General features: G+C 44.5%; 1 protein-coding gene across 1 annotated transcript in view; it reads right to left on the bottom strand.

Annotated features, from left to right (window-relative positions):
- The window catches only part of LOC310775990 (glutamate receptor ionotropic, delta-1-like), a gene marked incomplete at both ends in the record, with an annotated part of 360,384 nt that overhangs the window by 29,881 nt on the left and 310,517 nt on the right, over window positions 1–19,986 (bottom strand). The window contains 5 exons of the mRNA XM_083636121.1: window positions 3,452–3,696; window positions 7,429–7,514; window positions 8,280–8,354; window positions 10,330–10,452; window positions 12,768–12,869. Coding sequence (XP_083492247.1) covers window positions 3,452–3,696; window positions 7,429–7,514; window positions 8,280–8,354; window positions 10,330–10,452; window positions 12,768–12,869 — 631 coding nt within the window. The remainder of the gene's footprint in view (window positions 1–3,451; window positions 3,697–7,428; window positions 7,515–8,279; window positions 8,355–10,329; window positions 10,453–12,767; window positions 12,870–19,986) is intronic.

Genomic DNA, 19,986 nt, shown 5'->3' with positions numbered 1-19,986 from the left:
TTTCCCAGGCAACCTGCCAGACCATAATCGATGCAGCTGGGTGCCACCAGTGTGTGTGTGTGTGTGTGTGTGTGTGTGTGTGTGTGAGAGAGAGTTGCTGAGGTGTCATCTCTCATCCAAAGGCACCTTTTCAGCTTCACAATCCTTCTATGCAGTGTGTGTGTGTGTGTGTGTGTGTGTGTGTGTGTGTGTGTGTCGTTAACATCAACAGCGACAGTTTAGCTATTACACACACACACACACACACACACACACACACACACACACACACACACACACACACACACACACACACACACCATTTTACAACAAAACATTTCTACTAAGCCTCCTCTAATTCATTTAAGAGCATGAACATTTGATCGCCTTGTTTGTGCTTTTGTTAAATATTTCAGAGTTTGTGTGATTGTCTTGTTGCTCTTGTTGGCTGTAATCCGTCTAACCGCTCTAAATTAAAACTCGCCAAACAAATCCGTCTTTATGAGTCTGATCATCTTCTCTCTGCTGTGATCGGGTCTGATTGATTTCAGTGGAGCAGCTGAGCACTTAAACTCTTTTTTTGTTTATATTTTTTTCTCTCCCCAATTTCTCCCAATTGTACATGCAATTCCCCTGGCTGTCCCGGCCATTGCTCCTCCACCCCCTCTGCCGATCTGGGGAGAGTTATAGACTAGCACATGTTTCCTCCGATACATGCCAGCCATTTCTTTACACCTGACAGTAGATGTAGATCAGGGGTGGGCAACTATTTTTCATGGGGGGCCACATGAGAAACCCAGATTGTTGCCGGGGGCCGAACAAATATTGTCATGCCGTAACCCATGGATGGGCAACTTTGATGATAGAGAGGGCCACAAAAAAAATACCTCACTACCAGATTTTGCTGAGGGCTGAACGGCGCCAGCGCGAAAAATTTGGGGCATTTTAAGTCAGGTTTAGAGGAATAACTCATTTTAAATTAACAATTGTGATGTCATTATTCAGTCTTAACCACCAATATTTGATCCTTTTCCTCACTCACTCCTATGTCACCACCTGCTCTCCCTGCAGGGCTTGAAATTAACTTTTTTCACCACCTGCCAATATGGCTGCTAGATTTTAAAGTTACCAGCCAATTAGAATTTCCACTAGCCGAAATGTTTTTCTTGAAATAAACCAGAATATGAGTGGGTTAATTTAAGCATAAGTATCAGTAAGTGGCCCAGGATTCTCAAAGCCTGTGTTGAGGGTCACACAAGAACAAAAATGCACTATTGAAGCTAAATAAATCCAAAACCAACAAGTTAATTATTTAAATTTCTACTTCAATGTAGAACAGTAATTTCTTACACATGAGATTACTTTTAGCCTTTTAGTCATAAATATTATTGAAAGATATTCCATATTCCAGACTGAAATGCTATAACAGAAGAGTATTGCCCAGAATGACATGAACATTTTCGCATGAACATTTATTTTTGCGCAATTCCATCGCGGGCCACACAGGAGGCGCCCGCAGGCCGCATACGGGTATGTATGAGTCAACCTGACGAGTATGTATGATGTAGATGGTCGCTAGGGTGGACTAAGTAATTGTGCGCGGGCCTATGTCAGTAGAAGCGGGAGGAGCCAAGGAATCCAGGGGTGAAAGGATTTTGATTGTAGACGGTACAGTTCAAAAGTAGAGACCAAGACATAAAGAGGAGAGCAGTTATAGCGCCACCATCAGTTTGATTGGTGTATTTTTTTCACTAACTTTTTCGAAACCCCACAGACAGGATCTTTCCCACTGCATTTGAAGGCGTCATTTGTGTCAACACAGGAACAATGATAGCTGCATTTGACTGCATTTCTTACTTTTCCCTGCTCATGGGGACGATTGAGTAGTTTGCACCGAGGTGCTGAAGCTGTTTTGAGCTTAAAACAGCCTAAGAGTGAGCATTAAGTCAAGTGTTGTTCAACCAGTTATCTCTAAAGCATTCCTCTACCCAGAATGCAACACTCCTGCTCAGAGTTGCTCTCTAAGCTAGATTTATCTGGCCAAATCTCACTGGATTCCTGCTCCCAGCACACTTTCTGAATGTGCTTTTCAACAGAGATCAGCGGGAGGTGCTCAAAACATAATGCAACTTAGAGTGAGACCATGAGTAAATAACACAGGGGGGTATATAGAGTTAATAACACATTGAATACAGGGGGGTATATATTTAAGCAATATAGCATGAGAGCCAGTGTGTTGTGCCAAATATATCCCCCTGATCAGCTGTTATCCCACGAGGCCACAGGCCGAGTGGGATAACTGCTGAGCAGGGGGATATATGCCACAACACACGCAGCTCGAGTGCTATATTGCTTTTATAAAACGGTTTCCAAGTATGATAATATAATAATAATAATAATACTATAAGTCCGACTCCGACTGGCATGTCATTCTGATAGAGTCAGTTGAAACACTACTGTAAGGCGGGACCGCAAGAACGTGCGGGTGATTTGATTGGATCGTTCTGGAGACTGAAGTTGACATTGGCCAATCCTGGCGCTTGCTGAGAACCTGAGAGCTTTCTGGAAACCCCGACAGGCAGCTCGAGCGCAGCGTTGCATTCTCAGCGCTTGCTGAGAAGCTGAGTGCTTTCTGCAAAGCCCGACACCAACTAACGTTACGGGGTTAAATGCGGGGTTAAATGCGGGGTTAACAGCTTTTCTTTTGCAAAGAAGACATTAGCCCGCATCTATTCTTGTACAAAACATCATTTTCTGCTAAGTATTAGTAAAGTTATAAGCGAAGATCGATTCACAAGGATCTGACAGCTGTCTCCGCCATTTGTTTTTTTTTAAACCAAAGGCTTTTAGTAAGAGAGTTGCAATGGCAACCAATAACCGAGTCCAATAACCCATGGCCATGGGTTATTGGACTCGGTTATTGGATTTATACAATGGCTGTGAACCAATCAGATTGCTTGATTTGAGAGAGCCGTTTTATAAAGAGTTAATAACACATTGAATACAGGGGGTATATATAGAGTTAACAACACATTGAATACAATTCATACAATACAATTTTTCCTATCAGCTCAGAGTAGATCCCTATAGACGGTTTTCACAGAATGGTCAGTCCTGCACTTGAATGTTTTTTTTTCTTTTATGTCCATAGCAAACACTGCAACAGGAAGTGAGCGGGGGTTCAATTTAGAATGTTTTTGTTGTCAAGTTAAAACCGTCTATACACCTGTACCAAACAAACTCGGCTTAAACTCGGGGTTAAATGTGGGCGGCATAACATGCCAAAAAAAGTGGCAGATATTTTTAGAAATATGGGGGACTTTATAGATTGCAGTTCAAATCCGCTGTTATAGAAATCGTGAATAGCGACCATACGTTTCCTGTCCACAATGAGCCACACGTTTTGAGGTGTGGCATGTTAAATAAGGGGATTAACATCCGTACTTTAACATCCGTCGTGTCTCTCTCTCACCTTGCTGTACGAACGCTCCGTACACAATCCAGATGGTGCTGTGCAGGGAGGCGGAGCCTGGGCCGGGCGTGGCGTCCCGGGCGGCGGGTGAGCGCTGCAGCGTGTGCAGCCGGGCGAGCAGGAACACCAGCACACCCACCACGGGCACGGCCGCCGCGATGCACGCCCACACGGCCGGGTGGAACGGGGCGAGAAGAGACCAGAGGTGCAGCTTCTCCTCAGGCTTGGCCAGCACCAGCCCCACACTGTAGTATAATAATAAGAAGAATAAGAATACAAATAAGAATAAGAATAAGCTTTAATTGTATAGCACATTTTTTAAACAATCCTTACAGCTTTACATAGATGGCAAACAGTACAAATAGCAGCCTATACAAAAACAAATAAGTCAAACAGTACAAAAACAAGCAAATACAAAGAAAAGGCAGAAACATAAAATCAGGGATTGAGTTTAGTGCAGTCAGTCAGTCATCCTAGTTCAATAAATAGGTTTGAGAGACGTAACACAACTATAGTCTATATATACAGTCTATATAGCCTAACTATTTACTATAGGCATCAACTTGATATGGCAAGGCCTGCACTTGCCATACAGTACCTTGGCTTCTAGCCAAATTTGATTTGACATGTAGCATGCAGAGAGAGAGAGAGAGAGAGAGAGAGAGAGAGAGAGAGAGAGAGAGAGAGAGAGAGAGAAAGGGATGCATGTAGCATGCAGAGAGAGAGAGAGAGAGATGCATGTAGCATGCAGAGAGAGAGAGAGAGATGCATGTAGCATGCAGAGAGAGAGAGAGAGAGAGAGAGGGATGCATGTAGCATGGAGAGAGAGAGAGAGAGAGAGAGAGAGAGAGGGATGCATGTAGTATGCAGAGAGAGAGAGAGAGAGAGAGGGATGCATGTAGCATGCAGAGAGAGAGAGAGAGAGAGGGATGCATGTAGCATGCAGAGAGAGAGAGAGAGAGAGAGAGAGAGAGAAAGAGAGAGATGTATGTAGCATGCAGAGAGAGAGAGAGAGAGAGAGAGAGAGGGATGCATGTAGCATGCAGAGAGAGAGAGGGAGAGAGAGAGAGAGAGAGAGAGGGATGCATGTAGCATGCAGAGAGAGAGAGAGAGAGAGAGAGAGAGAGAGAGAGAGGGGTGCATGTAGCATGCAGAGAGAGAGAGAGAGAGAGAGGGGGATGCATGTAGCATGCAGAGAGAGAGGGATGCATGTAGCATGCAGAGAGAGAGAGAGAGAGAGAGAGAGGGATGCATGTAGCATGCAGAGAGAGAAAGAGAGAGAGGGGGATGCATGTAGCATGCAGAGAGAGAAAGAGAGAGAGGGGGATGCATGTAGCATGCATAGAGAGAGAGGGGTGCATGTAGCATGCAGAGAGAGAGAGAGAGCGAGAGAGAGAGAGAGAGAGAGAGAGAGAGAGAGAGGGATGATCAAAGCTCCTTAACGAGCAGATGTTCCTGCCTTTGTGAAAACCAAAGAGTGATACCCCTCAGGGCCGTAGCTAGCTATGAGGACGGGGAGGTCCGGACCTCCCCTAATATTTCAGCCTGCCAAAAAAAAAAAAAAAAATTTTTTTTTTTTTTTTTTGCAGGCCAGGCCAGGCCACTCACTGAACAGCAGGCCAGGCGCCGCCTACTGGTTTACTAGTGGTTTTATTACTTTATTCAGGTTTAAAGTGGGTGCATCTCATTGTAAAATTGGACTTGGCCCAAATTGGGCTTCAAACGGCCCAAATCAGGCTTCAAACGGCCCAAATCTGGCTTTAAACGACCCAAATAGGGCTTCAAACGGCCCAAATCTGGCTTCAAACGGCCCAAATTGGGCTTCAAACGGCCCAAATTGAGCTTCAAACGCTGAATAATGACATCACAACAGTATAATCCTAATGTTGATTTAAAATGATATATTACTCTAAATATGGCTTAAAAAGGGGGGGGAAAAAATCCGCCTCCCCTTGCTGGACCTCCCCTATTTCGGAACCCTGGCTACGGCCCTGATACCCCTGTGTGCATTAAGGATGGGCGACATGTAAGCTGTGACACTTAGCCTACACAATGTTGTTGTGATTCATTCTGCCTGAACACATCTCCTTACTTCCATATTCTACCAATGATGTTCTTTGTTTAGCACCTTGCAGACGGTCTTTCTAGCAATTGATTGACAGTTTCATTCCAGGAGCGGCTGGTGCATTTTTGTCCAGGCTGGCTATACTACCAACAAAGGATTCTCTGACAGGGATAATTCCCAGTGTGACACATTTACATAGGCTACACTTCCTCACGCCATAGCATAGGCCAGGGGTGCCCAAATTATTTCCCATGAAGGGCCAAAACTCAATCTGGGTGGAGGGCCGAGGGCCAAAAATAAGCGTGGAATTACATTAAAATGTATTGTGTTTTATAGAAAATTAACATTCTAAATCTAAAATAACATTTCAATATAATAATCTACTTTTTATCTGTTTGGTAATTGTAATAATTTGCAATTGGTTATATATATTTAAAAAAAACATCTGCATTTGTAGGGAGCTTAAACATTTAATCAGTAAACACCAGTGTTGGGAAAGTTACTGAAAATTGGTAATTAGTTATAGTTACTAGTTACTTCTCTCAAAAGGTAATTTAATTACTTTAAAGTTACCAGTTACTTCAAAGTAATTAGTTACTAGGGAAAGTAACTTTTGCGTTACTTTTAAAAGTCCGCTTCGATTGTTATTAATGCACACATTATGTTAGTGTTGCTGTGCCACAGTGTGGCATTGAACATTTGCTTATTGGGGAGGCTTATAGCCTATCAAGGTCCTTAGCCTCTGGGGCTCTGGCTGCAGCTCTCTCCCCGGACTAGGTCTGAGGATCAGAAACTGGGTAATCCTCGGAAGTTGTCCGTTATTTTCATGTCCTAAAGTAACTAGTAACTAGCCCAGTTACTATTTTAGTAACTGTAACTGAGTTACTGAATTTGAAAAAGTAATTAGTTAGATTACTAGTTACTGAAAAAAGTAGTTAAGTTACAGTAACTAGTTACTTAGTAACTAGTTACTCCCAACACTGGTAAACACCCAGTTAAAAACAGTTGTATTTTCCACCTTTGCAATCAAGAGAGAAATTTGACTTAATTCACAACCTGAACACAGTATCCGCAGCCACATTCAGACACTGTTTCACAAAGTCACCACATGAAAAAGCGTGTCCACCCTTTGCAATCAGTGCAGATATCTGATAACTTGCCCGAGTCGGGGAATAAATAAATAAATAAATAAATAAATAAATCCAAAATCCGTGGCGGGACAAAACAAACACCGCGGGCCCAAATTGGGCACCACTGGCATAGGCTATACTATAGAGAGCCAAAGTGAAACGTCACTTCTTGCTTTCTCTGTACCAGCGCTGGGAAAAATATGAATGGCGGTGAGCGGAGAATAAGGTTACTTTTTTGATCCCGTTTGAATTGTGCCACGGGGTGCCAACGCTAATTTTGTCCATTTAAAACATAACTTTGCATTTCAAGAAAGTCACAGTTTGTCGTCAAACTGAAACGTAGGGGTTAGTTTAGTATAAAAACTACATCTCGTGGAAGCTCGTGGCATGTCGCCGGTCTTTAGCTTTGCCGGTAGAGAAAGTGACGTCACTTAGGCGACAGTGTATGTAGTCTTTCTGATTTATAACTTCTAGTCCAACAGTTTGGTGACAAACTCCGACTTTCTTGACATGCAAAGTTATGTTTTAAATTGACAAAATTATAACGTTGGCAGCCCGTGGCACAATTCAAACGGGATCAAAAAGTAACCTTCTCCTCTGGCTAACTAAGGCACAGCGCTGCTGATGAGAGAGGGGAAATCCTCATCTCTCTCTCCTCTTTAACTTGAAAGTGTTCAAATCATATCACTAAGGTAAAATGGGGCATTAAGACATTTAAAATGAATAAAACAATTCTAGCAGCAGCGTTCTGAACTGGTTACAGGTTCATAATGGACTTCTACCTGTAGTCCAGGTAGCGCTTGCTGAAGTCCACCACGTTCTCCCGCTCAGGCGTTATGGTGATGGCCGACACAGCCAAGTCCGCCCTCTGAGGAGGAGGAGGGTGGTAGAGATACATGTAGAAGATGAAGAGAAAAGAAATAAAACAGTAAGTGAACTATCAATCAATCAATTTTATATTTATATTGCATCAAATCATAACAAGAGTTATCCCAAGGCACTTTACAAATAGAGCAGGTGGGAGACCAGGCTCTTTATTTTAGACCCAACAATTGAAACAATTCTCACATGCACTGGCGATTTTTTTTTTATATATATTTCATTTAAAGAAAATTATGGAACAATATGGAACAATATACAAGACAAACAGGCTCAGACACAGGAAATGGAAAAAAACAACATACATGTGCTACCAGCCGCACAAAGTGTCCATGTGTTTACAAGAGAGCCATCTGTCACGCCTGGGCCCTAGCCTCAGTCACTTGTCATTCTTGACCTCGTCAAAGTGGCCAAAAACGGGTCCCAGATAGTTGAGAACCTGGTTCTCAGGGACCTGAGTCTCTCCATCTGTATAACAGAGATCATGTCCATCAGCCAGACCTGAAAAGAAGGTGAAGAGGAGGACTCCCATTCCTTCAAAATTAGTTTTTTGGTGGCAGTTGTCCCCAGTGTCAGAGATTGTTGCACAACTACAGGGAAGTTCAGTGAGGACTCCGAGCAGCTGAAGATGGTGAGTTCTGCCTCCGGCTGCAGGGTCATTTTGTAGGACTTAGAGTACCAGTCAAATACTTTGGCTCAGAATCCTGTTAATGAAGGGCAGAAGCAGAAGGCATGATTAATTGCACTTTGCTACCTTGTTGATGAGTTCTCCGATCATGCCGTTCCAGGAGCCGTTGGGAAGCTGAGAGCCGTACTTGCTGTCAGCCACCTGGAGGACAGACGATAGGTATGTGAGCCACCTGGTGGTCAAACCAACACGCTGCCGTTCATTCATCCTCCATACTAACTGCTCAGGCTTTGACAGCAAGCCGCAGAAGTTCCTCGAATGGCCACTTGAGGCTGGCTCCAAAAAGAGTCTTTTCCCGTTCACCCCCATGTTAAAATGTCCGAATTTACAACAGGATTATACATGTTTACAGCCTGGCTCATAACATGGTTTTGGCCTATATAGCTAAATTCACCTTTCAGAACAGCTGTGCGGGGGCGGGGCTAAATTCACCTTTCATAACAGCTGTGCGGGGGCGGGGCTAAATTCACCTTTCATAACAGCTGTGCGGGGGCGGGGCTAAATTCACCTTTCATAACAGCTGTGCGGGGGCGGGGCTAAATTCACCTTTCTTAACAGCTGTTCGGGGGCGGGTCTAAATTCACCTTTCATAACAGCTGTGCGGGGTAGGGGCTAAATTCACCTTTCAGAACAGCTGTGCGGGGGCGGGGCTAAATTCACCTTTCATAACAGCTGTGCGGGGGAGGGGCTAAATTCACCTTTCATAACAGCTGCGCGGGGGCGGGGCTAAATTCACCTTTCATAACAGCTGTGCGGGGGCGGGGCTAAATTCACCTTTCAGAACAGCTGTGCGGGGGCGGGTCTAAATTCACCTTTCATAACAGCTGTGCGGGGGCGGGGCTAAATTCACCTGTCAGAACAGCTGTGCGGGGGAGGGGCTAAATTCACCTTTCATAACAGCTGTGCGGGGGCGGGGCTAAATTCACCTTTCATAACAGCTGTGTGAGGGAGGGGCTAAATTCACCTTTCAGAACAGCTGTGCAGGGGCGGGGCTAAATTCACCTTTCATAACAGCTGTGCGGGGGCGGGGCTAAATTCACCTTTCATAACAGCTGTGCGGGGGAGGGGCTAAATTCACCTTTCATAACAGCTCTGCGGGGGCGGGGCTAAATTCACCTTTCATAACAGCTGTGCGGGGGCGGGGCTAAATTCACCTTTCATAACAGCTGTGCGGGGGAGGGCCTAAATTCACCTTTCAGAACAGCTGTGTGGGGGAGGGGCTAAATTCACCTTTCAGAACAGCTGTGCGGGGGAGGGGCTAAATTCACCTTTCAGAACAGCTGTGCGGGGGAGGGGGCGGGGGTGAATTATTTTATATAAGTCGCCTGTTTAGAGTCAACTAGACTATAGAAAAGACTGTTTCACGGGTGATTGACAGGTTTCCTGTCCAGTGATCAACAGCAGCAGATAAACTCTGGCCAAGTACAAATGGGGAGAAAGTGGGAGTGAAGAATCAGAAAGAGAGAAAGTCCAGTCTGACTGCAAATGTAGCTGTTTTCTACCGTGTGTGTGTGTGTGTGTGTGTGTGTTTAAAGCTAGACTGAAGATACTCTAGTTTACTTGTATCATATGAAACTAGAAGACCTAAGAGTATCCATTGCTACCAACCATGTCATGCTAGCTTGTCAGGGACAACACAATTTAGGCTAAACCTTGGAGAGGGCAAAAGTGGCATGGCCATTTTCAAGGGGATCCCTTGACCTCTCAAGATATCTGAATGAGAATGGGTTCTGGGTATCCATGAGTCTCGCCTTTACAGACACGCCCACTTTATGCTAATCCTGAATATTTCTGCATACTGGGGTCCCTAACCAGACTTGGAATCAGATCAATATGGGTGAGATCAGATCAGATCAATATGGGTTATGCCTGCAAAGCTGAGACTCTTGTGGATTCAATGAGCCCAATTTATGTGTGATGATGTTAATGTGTGTTGAGCATGTACTTTAAAAATAACTTCACGCATGTAAATCTGTGCTCTTTATTGACATAGTATTTTTTTATTTGTTTTGGGTTTTTTTTTTATGTGTAAAGTGGAAGGAGGGGGGCTCTTCAAGTGTGTCACCCAGGGGCACCACACTAAGTGAACTGCTCCTCAACATGCCAGCTAACCCACCTGGTAGATCTCGTACTTGAAGCCCAGGATCTTGGCCAGAGCTTCCAGGACGTCGATGGAGAAGCCCTTATATCTCTTGGGTTGTCCCAGGATGTTCTCTGCCACCATGACAAACGGGTCCTCCTGCAGATCCAAGCAGAACATCAGCGATCAGGGAGGAAAACCTTGGCTCATTTGAAACATGATAGGCGCACCATCCTCAACATGCTAATACCAAGTTCCTATTGGCTACATTTTTTTCTAAATATGTCATAGGACAATTATTTACATTGTTGGTTAATCTGTTATATTATATAATATAATATTTTCTTGATTAATCGAGTAGTTGTTTGGTCTAAAATGTCACAGTGAAAAATGTAGATCAGTCTTTCTTAAAGTCCAAGATGACATCCTGACATCCCTTCTATTTTTGAGCGAACTACACCCTCTAGCTGCTAGCTACTGTAACTCACTGGAAGCAGGCTGTGAGGATCAGCTCCCTCTGTCATAGGCTACTTCAGTCGGAGCGAAGGGAAATCCCTTTCCGCTCCATGCGTGTCCTCACTCAAATGCCTCCGCCGCTGTGAAACAACAACTACGCTAGCTAGCAAGCTAGCAACCTACACGCTGAAAGTGGCAAGTTTTGATGAACATTTGGATTGTTGAAGAACTAACTAACCCTAACCCAGACAGAGACTAAGAACTAACTAAGAACTAACTAACCCTAACCCAGGCAGAGACTAAGAGCTAACTAAGAACTAACTAACCCTAACCCAGGCAGAGACTAAGAGCTAACTAAGACCTAACTAACCCTAACCCAGGCAGAGACTAAGAACTAACTAACCCTAACCCAGGCAGAGACTAAGAACTAACTAACCCTAACCCAGGCAGAGACTAAGAACTAACTAACCCTAACCCAGGCAGAGACTAAGAACTAACTAACCCTAACCCAGGCAGAGACTAAGAACTAACTAACCCTAACCCAGGCAAAGACTAAGAACTAACTAAGAACTAACTAACCCTAACCCAGGCAGAGACTAAGAACTAACTAACCCTAACCCAGGCAGAGACTAAGAACTAACTAAGAACTAACTAACCCTAACCCAGGCAGAGACTAAGAACTAACTAAGAACTAACTAACCCTAACCCAGGCAGAGACTAAGAACTAACTAAGAACTATCTAACCCTAACCCAGGCAGATACTAAGAGCTAACTAAGAACTAACTAACCCTAACCCAGGCAGAGACTAATAACTAACTAAGAACTAACTAACCCTAACCCAGGCAGAGACTAAGAACTAACTAACCCTAACCCAGGCAGAGACTAAGAACTAACTAACCCTAACCCAGGCAGAGACTAAGAACTAACTAACCCTAACCCAGCAGGAGACTAAGAACTAAGAACTAACTAACCCTAACCCAGGCAGAGACTAAGAACTAACTAAGAACTAACTAACCCTAACCCAGGCAGAGACTAAGAGCCACACCATGTCATGTATCAGGCTGGAGACGGCGGTTCACGCGTGTTCAAAGTCAGCCAGTCACTCACTTTTTTGCTACAGTATTTAACCTTAACTCAAAGCACCTTAAGCTGGCTTTTTAGCACAGGCAATGTAGCACGGTACTTGATATGAAGCAGCAAGTGTTACTGTCTCTGAGAGCTTGGCACATTTTTGGAAGAACTGTGTCTGTTACCAAGGTACCAAGCAGTGCTATACATAAGCATGGCCTGTAACAGGCAGTGTGTTAAACACACACACAATCTGATGTGAATTGAAGAGCCGCATAAGAACGAGCAAAGATCTGCATGCAGCTCGAGAGCCTCAGGTTGGCCACTCCTGATCTAGATCAGTGGTTCACAAAGTGGGGATCGGGACTCCCCCGGGCGGTCGCGGGACCCCACCGGGCGGTCGCGGGACCCCACCGGGCGGTCGCGGGACCCCCCCCGGGCGGTCGCAGGACACCACTGGGTGGGTCGTGAAATGAGAAGTTTGGGCACCCCTGATCTAGATGGATAAGAGAGAGAAAAAATAAATGTTTGATTTGAGGTCTAACCCTGTCCATTTAACTCATTCACCACCAGGGGTTTCTGATCATTTTCACTGATCTTCGGGGACCCAAAGAATATTGTCTTTCTTTGAGTATGTAAACACTGAATATCTTAAAAGATACTGTAGAAGAGAATCCCTACTTTCATGGGAAAAAAAGTTTGTTTCTGCCTTCTTCCGTGCTTTAGTTATAACACTTGAATTCATCAAAAACGCCCGTCGACACCCTGGACAGAAAGCTGAGAAACATTCCTTTTGTATGCCTATTTGGTGTGTAATGTAACATAGTGTAAGGTAATGTAATGTAATGTAATGTAATGTAATGTAAAGTAATGTAATGTAATGTAATGTAATGTAATGTAAGGTAATGTAATGTAAGGTAATGTAATGTAAGGTAAGGTAGGTTGCCTACCAGTAAGGTGACCACTTTGACCATCACTCCTTGCATGCCGTTCTCAATACGACTCTCCTTCAGACTGCCATTCAATCCATGCACTGAGTCCCATGTGGCCAACTGGAGAGAGAGGGAGAGAGAGAGAGAGAGAGAGAGAGAGAGAGAGAGAGAGGGAGAGAGAGAGAGAGAGAGAGAGAGAGAGAGAGAGAGAGAGAGAGAGGGAGAGAGAGATAGCAATTATACAGTGCATGGGGCTGGGTTTCAAGCATTTCATTTTCAGTGCATGTGCATAAGAGTGAGATGGGGGAGGCGAGGAGAGAGAGATGGAGAGGGGGTCACCTGTCAATTAACACGTTCACTGCCATTGACGAGATATCTCGGCTTACAGAATCCAACGGTTCACTGCCAATGACGAGATATCTCGGCTTAAATTTTTTTTTTTTTTTTTTTTGACAGTGGGACGTGGATCAACGCTCCCCACGTCTCCTATAAAAATATTGAAGCCAGCGAACGTGTACAACCCATTCCACGGACCCACTAAGTGGCGACAGTGCTCTCCCAGACTAGAGGAAGGCAAGCAAAAAGCAGTTTGAGGAAGCCATTCTCATGAAAATGGATTGGCGAAAACGCTTTCGTTTTCGCGCTGATTGCTGGCGGTGCGGGATTGCAAATTTGCATAATAGATTACGGGTGGAACACACTTTGAAACACGCAGCATAAATAAGACCAGAATCGCAAAAGCTTTGTTAGGGTTTGAAGAAAGTGTTTTCATATTTGCTTAAACATGTTTTATTTATCTGTTGGACTGTTTTCTGCCACTCTGCTGACTGAACGGTTTACTGCACTGTGACCTATATATTTTGCAGCTTGTGCAGGAATGGAACAGTCATGTGTGTGTCTTTGCAAAATAAGATGACCTATGCAAAACGGATGTTCACTTGTGCGTGCTGTGCTTTAGAATGAGGAAGTCTTCATCTAACGTTGCAGAATAACAGCTCGCGCAGTCAGCGTTCAGTCCAACCGTTGTTGATGTGTGCTGAAAATATGCATACTTGTACTATCTGATAAACAGGAACTGGGAGGACCATTTCTTCATGTTGCTTCATGTGTAAACCACGAGTTATAGTAAATAAAAGACTAAGCACGGAGCGTGGAGAGCAGAAGTGTTTTGGAGACGGGCAGAGGTGCCGCTCGACACTGTCTCCTTGCTCAGCAAGTAAAACTGAGAACTCGAGTTTGTCTATCTTTGAGTCTGAGTGGGTTTACGATCTTGGTAAAAGAGCCTGGGGAAGCTTGTCTTACAACCAAGCGCTTCATCTGGTAAAATATCCCCAACATTATTGGTCCTGCGAGCCGGATCCCAACATCGTTGACCAGGAGAGAGGGAGGGGACGACACACCGCAAGTCTGTCGACAGCCGGGGTCAACAGCCGACCCTGAAAAGTCCTGGGGCGTGAATTCGGGCCCAGGCCGGTGCCTTTTATCCTGTCCAGCCTTCTTCTCTTCAGGAAAACGATCGACGGGAATCCAGATCTAACCACAGACCTCAGATACACGGTAAGAAAATTGGTTTCTCCGCCATAAGGAGGGTTGGTTTCTCCGCCATAAGGAGGTTTGGTTTCTCCGCCTGAAGGAGGTTTGAAATAAACTATAGTTCTCCCTGGAGAGGAGGAAAGAGACTTGATCCCATGTCAATGGCACTTCCCCTCTGTGTACAGGCAGTTTGTCCTCAGAAAAAGAGGTTGTGAAAGCAGGAAGGCTCCCTCACACACTAATAGCTCTTACTGAAGCATGCAAACAGGCCCAAGGGAGAGATATTACAATATGGAGAGACAGTCAATATGCTCACTCCACTATTCACGTGTTCGCTGCACAATGGGTGATAGAGAATGAAATTCCACAGCCAAAAGGTAAACAGTGAACCACTTGAAGGAAAACCAGTTGAAATGAAATGATGGAGCCAGGAGTCAGAATGTTTACCTTTTGGCTGTGGAATTTCATTCTCTATCAATGGGCGAGAAAAGTCTCTATAAAATAGCCTCACACCTGAGCCATGGGCGTTGCCATGTCTCAACAGGGGGAATAAGATAATAGGACATAGGACAACATGAGATAATAGGAAAACACTTCTACACATATAACTACACAAAATTTTCAAAACAATTTTGTAGATCATGTATGATATGTTGTAGACATAATTCACAGGGAAATGAGAGACCTGCGAGAGGAAAGTTCCCTGCAGTATCATTTCCTTGGCAATATTTACATATGGATTTTATTCAACTAAATCCATGCCAAGGATATAAGTATTGTTTAGTCCTGATATGTCCTTTCTCTAAATGGGTTGAAATAATCCCAGCCAAACATGCAGACGCCATCACAGTAGCAAAAGCTATATGCAAAGTCATAATACCAAACCATGGGATCCCAGAAAAGATATACAGTGACAGTGGCTCGAGCAAATAAATTGCCAGAGATTTCTTCTGCCCTACAGGACACTCGAGTGGACCCAGGTGACGAAGTCCTCATCAAAGAGATCAAGCGAAAGAGCTGGTTCAGTCCACGTTGGATCGGCCCCTACAAAGTCCTGCTGACCACTCCGACTGCCCTGAAGATCGCTGAAAGAGACACTTGGATTCATCAGACACATTGCAAAAAGGTGATACCTTTCCCTCCAGCCGACGGTTAGTGGCAAGGAAGTCCGACTACAAAGGGTGGCGTTTCCTATAAACGCTAGTCTCAATTCGGTGAAGAAAACAGCTGAAGCCACTAGCATTTAGAGATGGTCGGGAAGGTGTCAATTGGACTGTTCACAGTCACAGTGGTACTGATAACGATCAGACTGACAAGTGACAGTCCACTACCGGACAGAGACAAGAGGTGGACATACCGACAAGACCCGTGGAGCCCGGACGAAGAAGATAACGCACAACCAAGATTTAGAAATAAGTGGTACGCTTATGTGCATAAATTAGCAAAGAGCTTTGATAAAAATGATTGCTATGTGTGTTCAAAAATGCCTCTCTCATCTGACCAGGTTACTCTCTATGGGAGAGCTATGAGCAAGGCGCAGGCTAAGTGTTTTGCCAGCATGGCAGGGGTAGGTTACCAATCCTACCGCATCATAGTCAATGACACAGACCCCTATAGCACAGGCTTAAAGAAGGGAGTATGTGATTTAGAGTTTTGGGTAAACTTCAACCTGACCATTCGTCCCCAAAAAGGAAGAATGCGCCCCCAGAGAGTGATTATGGAAGGGAAAGTAGGTAGACACGCTATGTGTTACCAGCAGACAATTGGGTCTATTCCCGTGGGAAACCTTTCCTTTTCAGACTGTGTGGATAACCGTGCCCTTACGCACGGGGAAGGCGCCCCAGTAAACATGAGCGCGGCGTCCAATGGGACGTTTTGGGTGAGGGGAGGCTGGTGGCTGTGTGGGGTTAATGCATATCCTGTGTTACCTGTAAATTGGACAGGAATGTGCACTCCCATTTTTGTATCAGACCACACCTTCTTCCTGGGGACCAAGAGCAAAACTGGAACCCCGACTGGTCTGCGCAGGAAGAGGGAGGTGCCCCAGTTCAAACCACATGATTCGATTTATGGGACAGATGTTCCAGCTGAATTTAAGCATTGGAATCAAGGTACCAAAGTCATGCTAGCTCTGTTCCTTTGGGTAGGCGTGGCCAAGAACATGTTAAGACTTGAGACGGTTGATTACCGCCTGGGCGTGTTTATGAATGCGTCCATAATAATTGAATCTGCCCAAAATCGTGAAATTAGCGCACTACGCACTATGGTGATGCAAAACCGAATGGCCTTAGACTTGCTCACAGCTGCTTCAGGAGGTACCTGTGTGCTATTGAATACAACTTGTTGTACATACATTACTGATGAAGTACATTCCCCGAATATGACTGCTGCGATGGACCGACTGCTGGCTCTGGAGAAAGCCATGACCGCAGACCATGCTGGTACTACCTATGACTGGTTCAGCTGGTTGTGGTCGGGCAGCTGGGTCCAGAGGCTGATCAGAGGAGGAATCGTCGTCCTGTGTGTAATTATCGTGATATGCATATTTATGGCTTGTTGCATTTCAGGTGTTAAAGTGTTGACAACCCGGCTGGTGTCAAATGCATTTGTACAATATGTCATGTTGCAGCAAGTGGAAGCAGTACAAGAAGATTACACACGTCCCAACGATCAAACCAAACTGTAAAGCCAAGTACTTATGTTTTATAATGACAATGAGGTTAGAAAATGTGAATAACAAGTTAACCTGCATCTGAATATGAGAGAAACAAATGTATAAGGTAAAAATGAAAAAAAGTAGGGATTGTTAGGGTTTGAAGAAAGTGTTTTCATATTTGCTTAAACATGTTTTATTTATCTGTTGGACTGTTTTCTGCCACTCTGCTGACTGAACGGTTTACTGCACTGTGACCTATATATTTTGCAGCTTGTGCAGGAATGGAACAGTCATGTGTGTGTCTTTGCAAAATAAGATGACCTATGCAAAACGGATGTTCACTTGTGCGTGCTGTGCTTTAGAATGAGGAAGTCTTCATCTAACGTTGCAGAATAACAGCTCGCGCAGTCAGCGTTCAGTCCAACCGTTGTTGATGTGTGCTGAAAATATGCATACTTGTACTATCTGATAAACAGGAACTGGGAGGACCATTTCTTCATGTTGCTTCATGTGTAAACCATGAGTTATAGTAAATAAAAGACTAAGCACGGAGCGTGGAGAGCAGAAGTGTTTTGGAGACGGGCAGAGGTGCCGCTCGACACTGTCTCCTTGCTCAGCAAGTAAAACTGAGAACTCGAGTTTGTCTATCTTTGAGTCTGAGTGGGTTTACGATCTTGGTAAAAGAGCCTGGGGAAGCTTGTCTTACAACCAAGCGCTTCATCTGGTAAAATATCCCCAACAAGCTTCATCAAAGCTCTCAACCGAAATCACAAGAAACGAGCGAGCCCATATCCAGACTTGCCGAGCGGCCGCCAGCAGACAGGCAGCAGCAGCAGAAGCAGTGAGCCTGGTGACGCGAGGTTACAGCAGCAGCAACGAGCTTGTGACATGCCCGCTGCAGCCAAGAAGAACACACACGGAGGGAGGAGTTTGAAGGAAAGGGGTGTTTCCTGCTGTTATGGAGGAAATTACTGTTCAAAACTATTGTTTAGATGTCTGACGTCTTACTGATGCCAAAAATGAATGGTTAAAGTGACTGTTCTATCGAATTTCACAAAAAGCCGTTTATCTCAGAATAATTTTCCAGACGCTGAAACCATACTGTATTCAACTGCTAATGCTTACATAACTACTAACTCTACAAACTAACTCTTTTAGACAGAGAAAGCACACATTCTATTAGTTCTTTTGAGATATTGTGTGTTCACAAAATCTTAGCAGAAAAGAATCCTCGGGTCTTGAAAGATGAGCCAGAATCCTCAAAAAAACCCTCTGGCAGAACCTACCTACAGTAAAAAAAAAACGGCTGGCAGTGAATGTGTTAAGCTAATCCATGCTGTCCACAATGTATTCAGTGATCTCATTGGATGCTATTGTGCAGCAGCTTTTAGAGGGGCGGAGTCACGCAGAGAGAATGGCATCAAAAGTAAGAAAACAGGGAGATAGAGCCGTCTAGACCAGTGGTTCTCAAATGGGGGTCCGGGGACCCCTAGGGGTCCGTGGCACTTTGCAAGGGGGTCCGCGAAAAGTTTTCAGGAAAATAAAAATAATAATATATTTATTTATTTTTTGCAAAAGCTTCATAGTTCACGACAATATTGTATGCTTTAAATCTAAAATGGTTCATGGATTACATTCTAATCTAACAAACCTATCAATTTAAAAGTCAAGCACGTTACCGTGGAAACAATTAAGCTTAGCCCAAAATCACAAATCAGAATGAGGGGGTCCCTGGTATATTTTCTATCTTGTAAGGGGTCCTTGGCTGAAAAACATTTGAGAACCTCTGGTCTATACAACACGGCTTCACTCAGCGCGCTCTCTGCCAAACACAAAACATCACCGGCCTAATTAGCCCTCGTCTGGCTGCCCCTCAGAAACCATTAGCTCCAAATTAGCTGCCCCTCCCACGCCCGGCACGCACGCACACACACACACACGCGCACGCCCTGTACGCACGCACGCACGCACGCCCTGTACGCGCACGCACGCCCTGTACGCACGCACGCACGCCCTGTACGCGCACGCACGCACACACACACACACACACGCACACACACACACACACACACACACACACACACACACACACACACACACACCTTTAGCCCCAGAACAATTTGACATTCACCAAATCCACTCAGGATAATTAACTCCTCAAAGAGCATCGCAGACGACGAGTCCATTTTCTGCCCACAGGTACTGAGCAGGTTATGTGTGTGTTAGTTTGATACTGATCAGGGCCAAATGTCCTCATAAGGATAGAAACTTGACAGAGTGTGTGTGTGTGTGTGTGTGTGTGTGTGTGTGTGTGAGAGCAGAATTTTGTTCCGGCCACAGCTATGCCGTTTTACGTGCGATCGGGCTAAAACTTGAAAAAAGTGTGTTCAGTCTTTCTAACTGCAGCTCGTTCTGCTGACTCCGGAGTGTGTTCAGTCTTTCTAACTGCAGCTCGTTCTGTTGACTCCGGAGTGTATGTATGTATATATGTATATACGAAAAAGGTCTGTGAGGTCCCATTTAGAAAAACTTCCTTTAGTCAGAAGACCTTATCCTTCATGGGAAGCACCCTCTGGAATAATCTACCTCCCTCTATTAGAGAATGCCCTAGTCTCGCCACCTTTAAAGGCCAGTTGAAACTATGGCTCAGATCAAACCAGCAATGTGATCATACTTAACATATCGTCTGTCATGTTTCGTTGCATGCTCTGTGTGTTTTACTCACCTTAGGTTTTACTAACCTTTTGTACTATTAATTTTTTGTACTATTAATTTTTTTTCTTTTTCAAGATTACATCAACCTGCCATGGGACTACAGGTGGAACCTAGCCCTTGGGCTATAACCTGGCATGTTTACTGTACGGCTGTACTGTTCATCAATGTGCAATGTCCCATAAATGAATCTGAATATGTATGTAATATCTGAAATTGTACCGTTTGTACAGAATGTATTTTTTATACAGAATGTACATTTTGTATGTGATATCTTGAAACTATGCAAGTTGTTTGACCCCAGGAAGAATAGCTGCAGCTCTGCTGTAGCTAATG

This window comes from Poromitra crassiceps (genome assembly GCF_964638095.1).
Source record: "Poromitra crassiceps genome assembly, chromosome: 4".
NCBI classification, from domain to species: Eukaryota; Metazoa; Chordata; class Actinopteri; order Beryciformes; family Melamphaidae; genus Poromitra; species Poromitra crassiceps.
The sequence above is the reverse complement of the archived record's forward strand: the minus strand, read 5'-3'. Positions and strand labels throughout refer to the sequence as shown.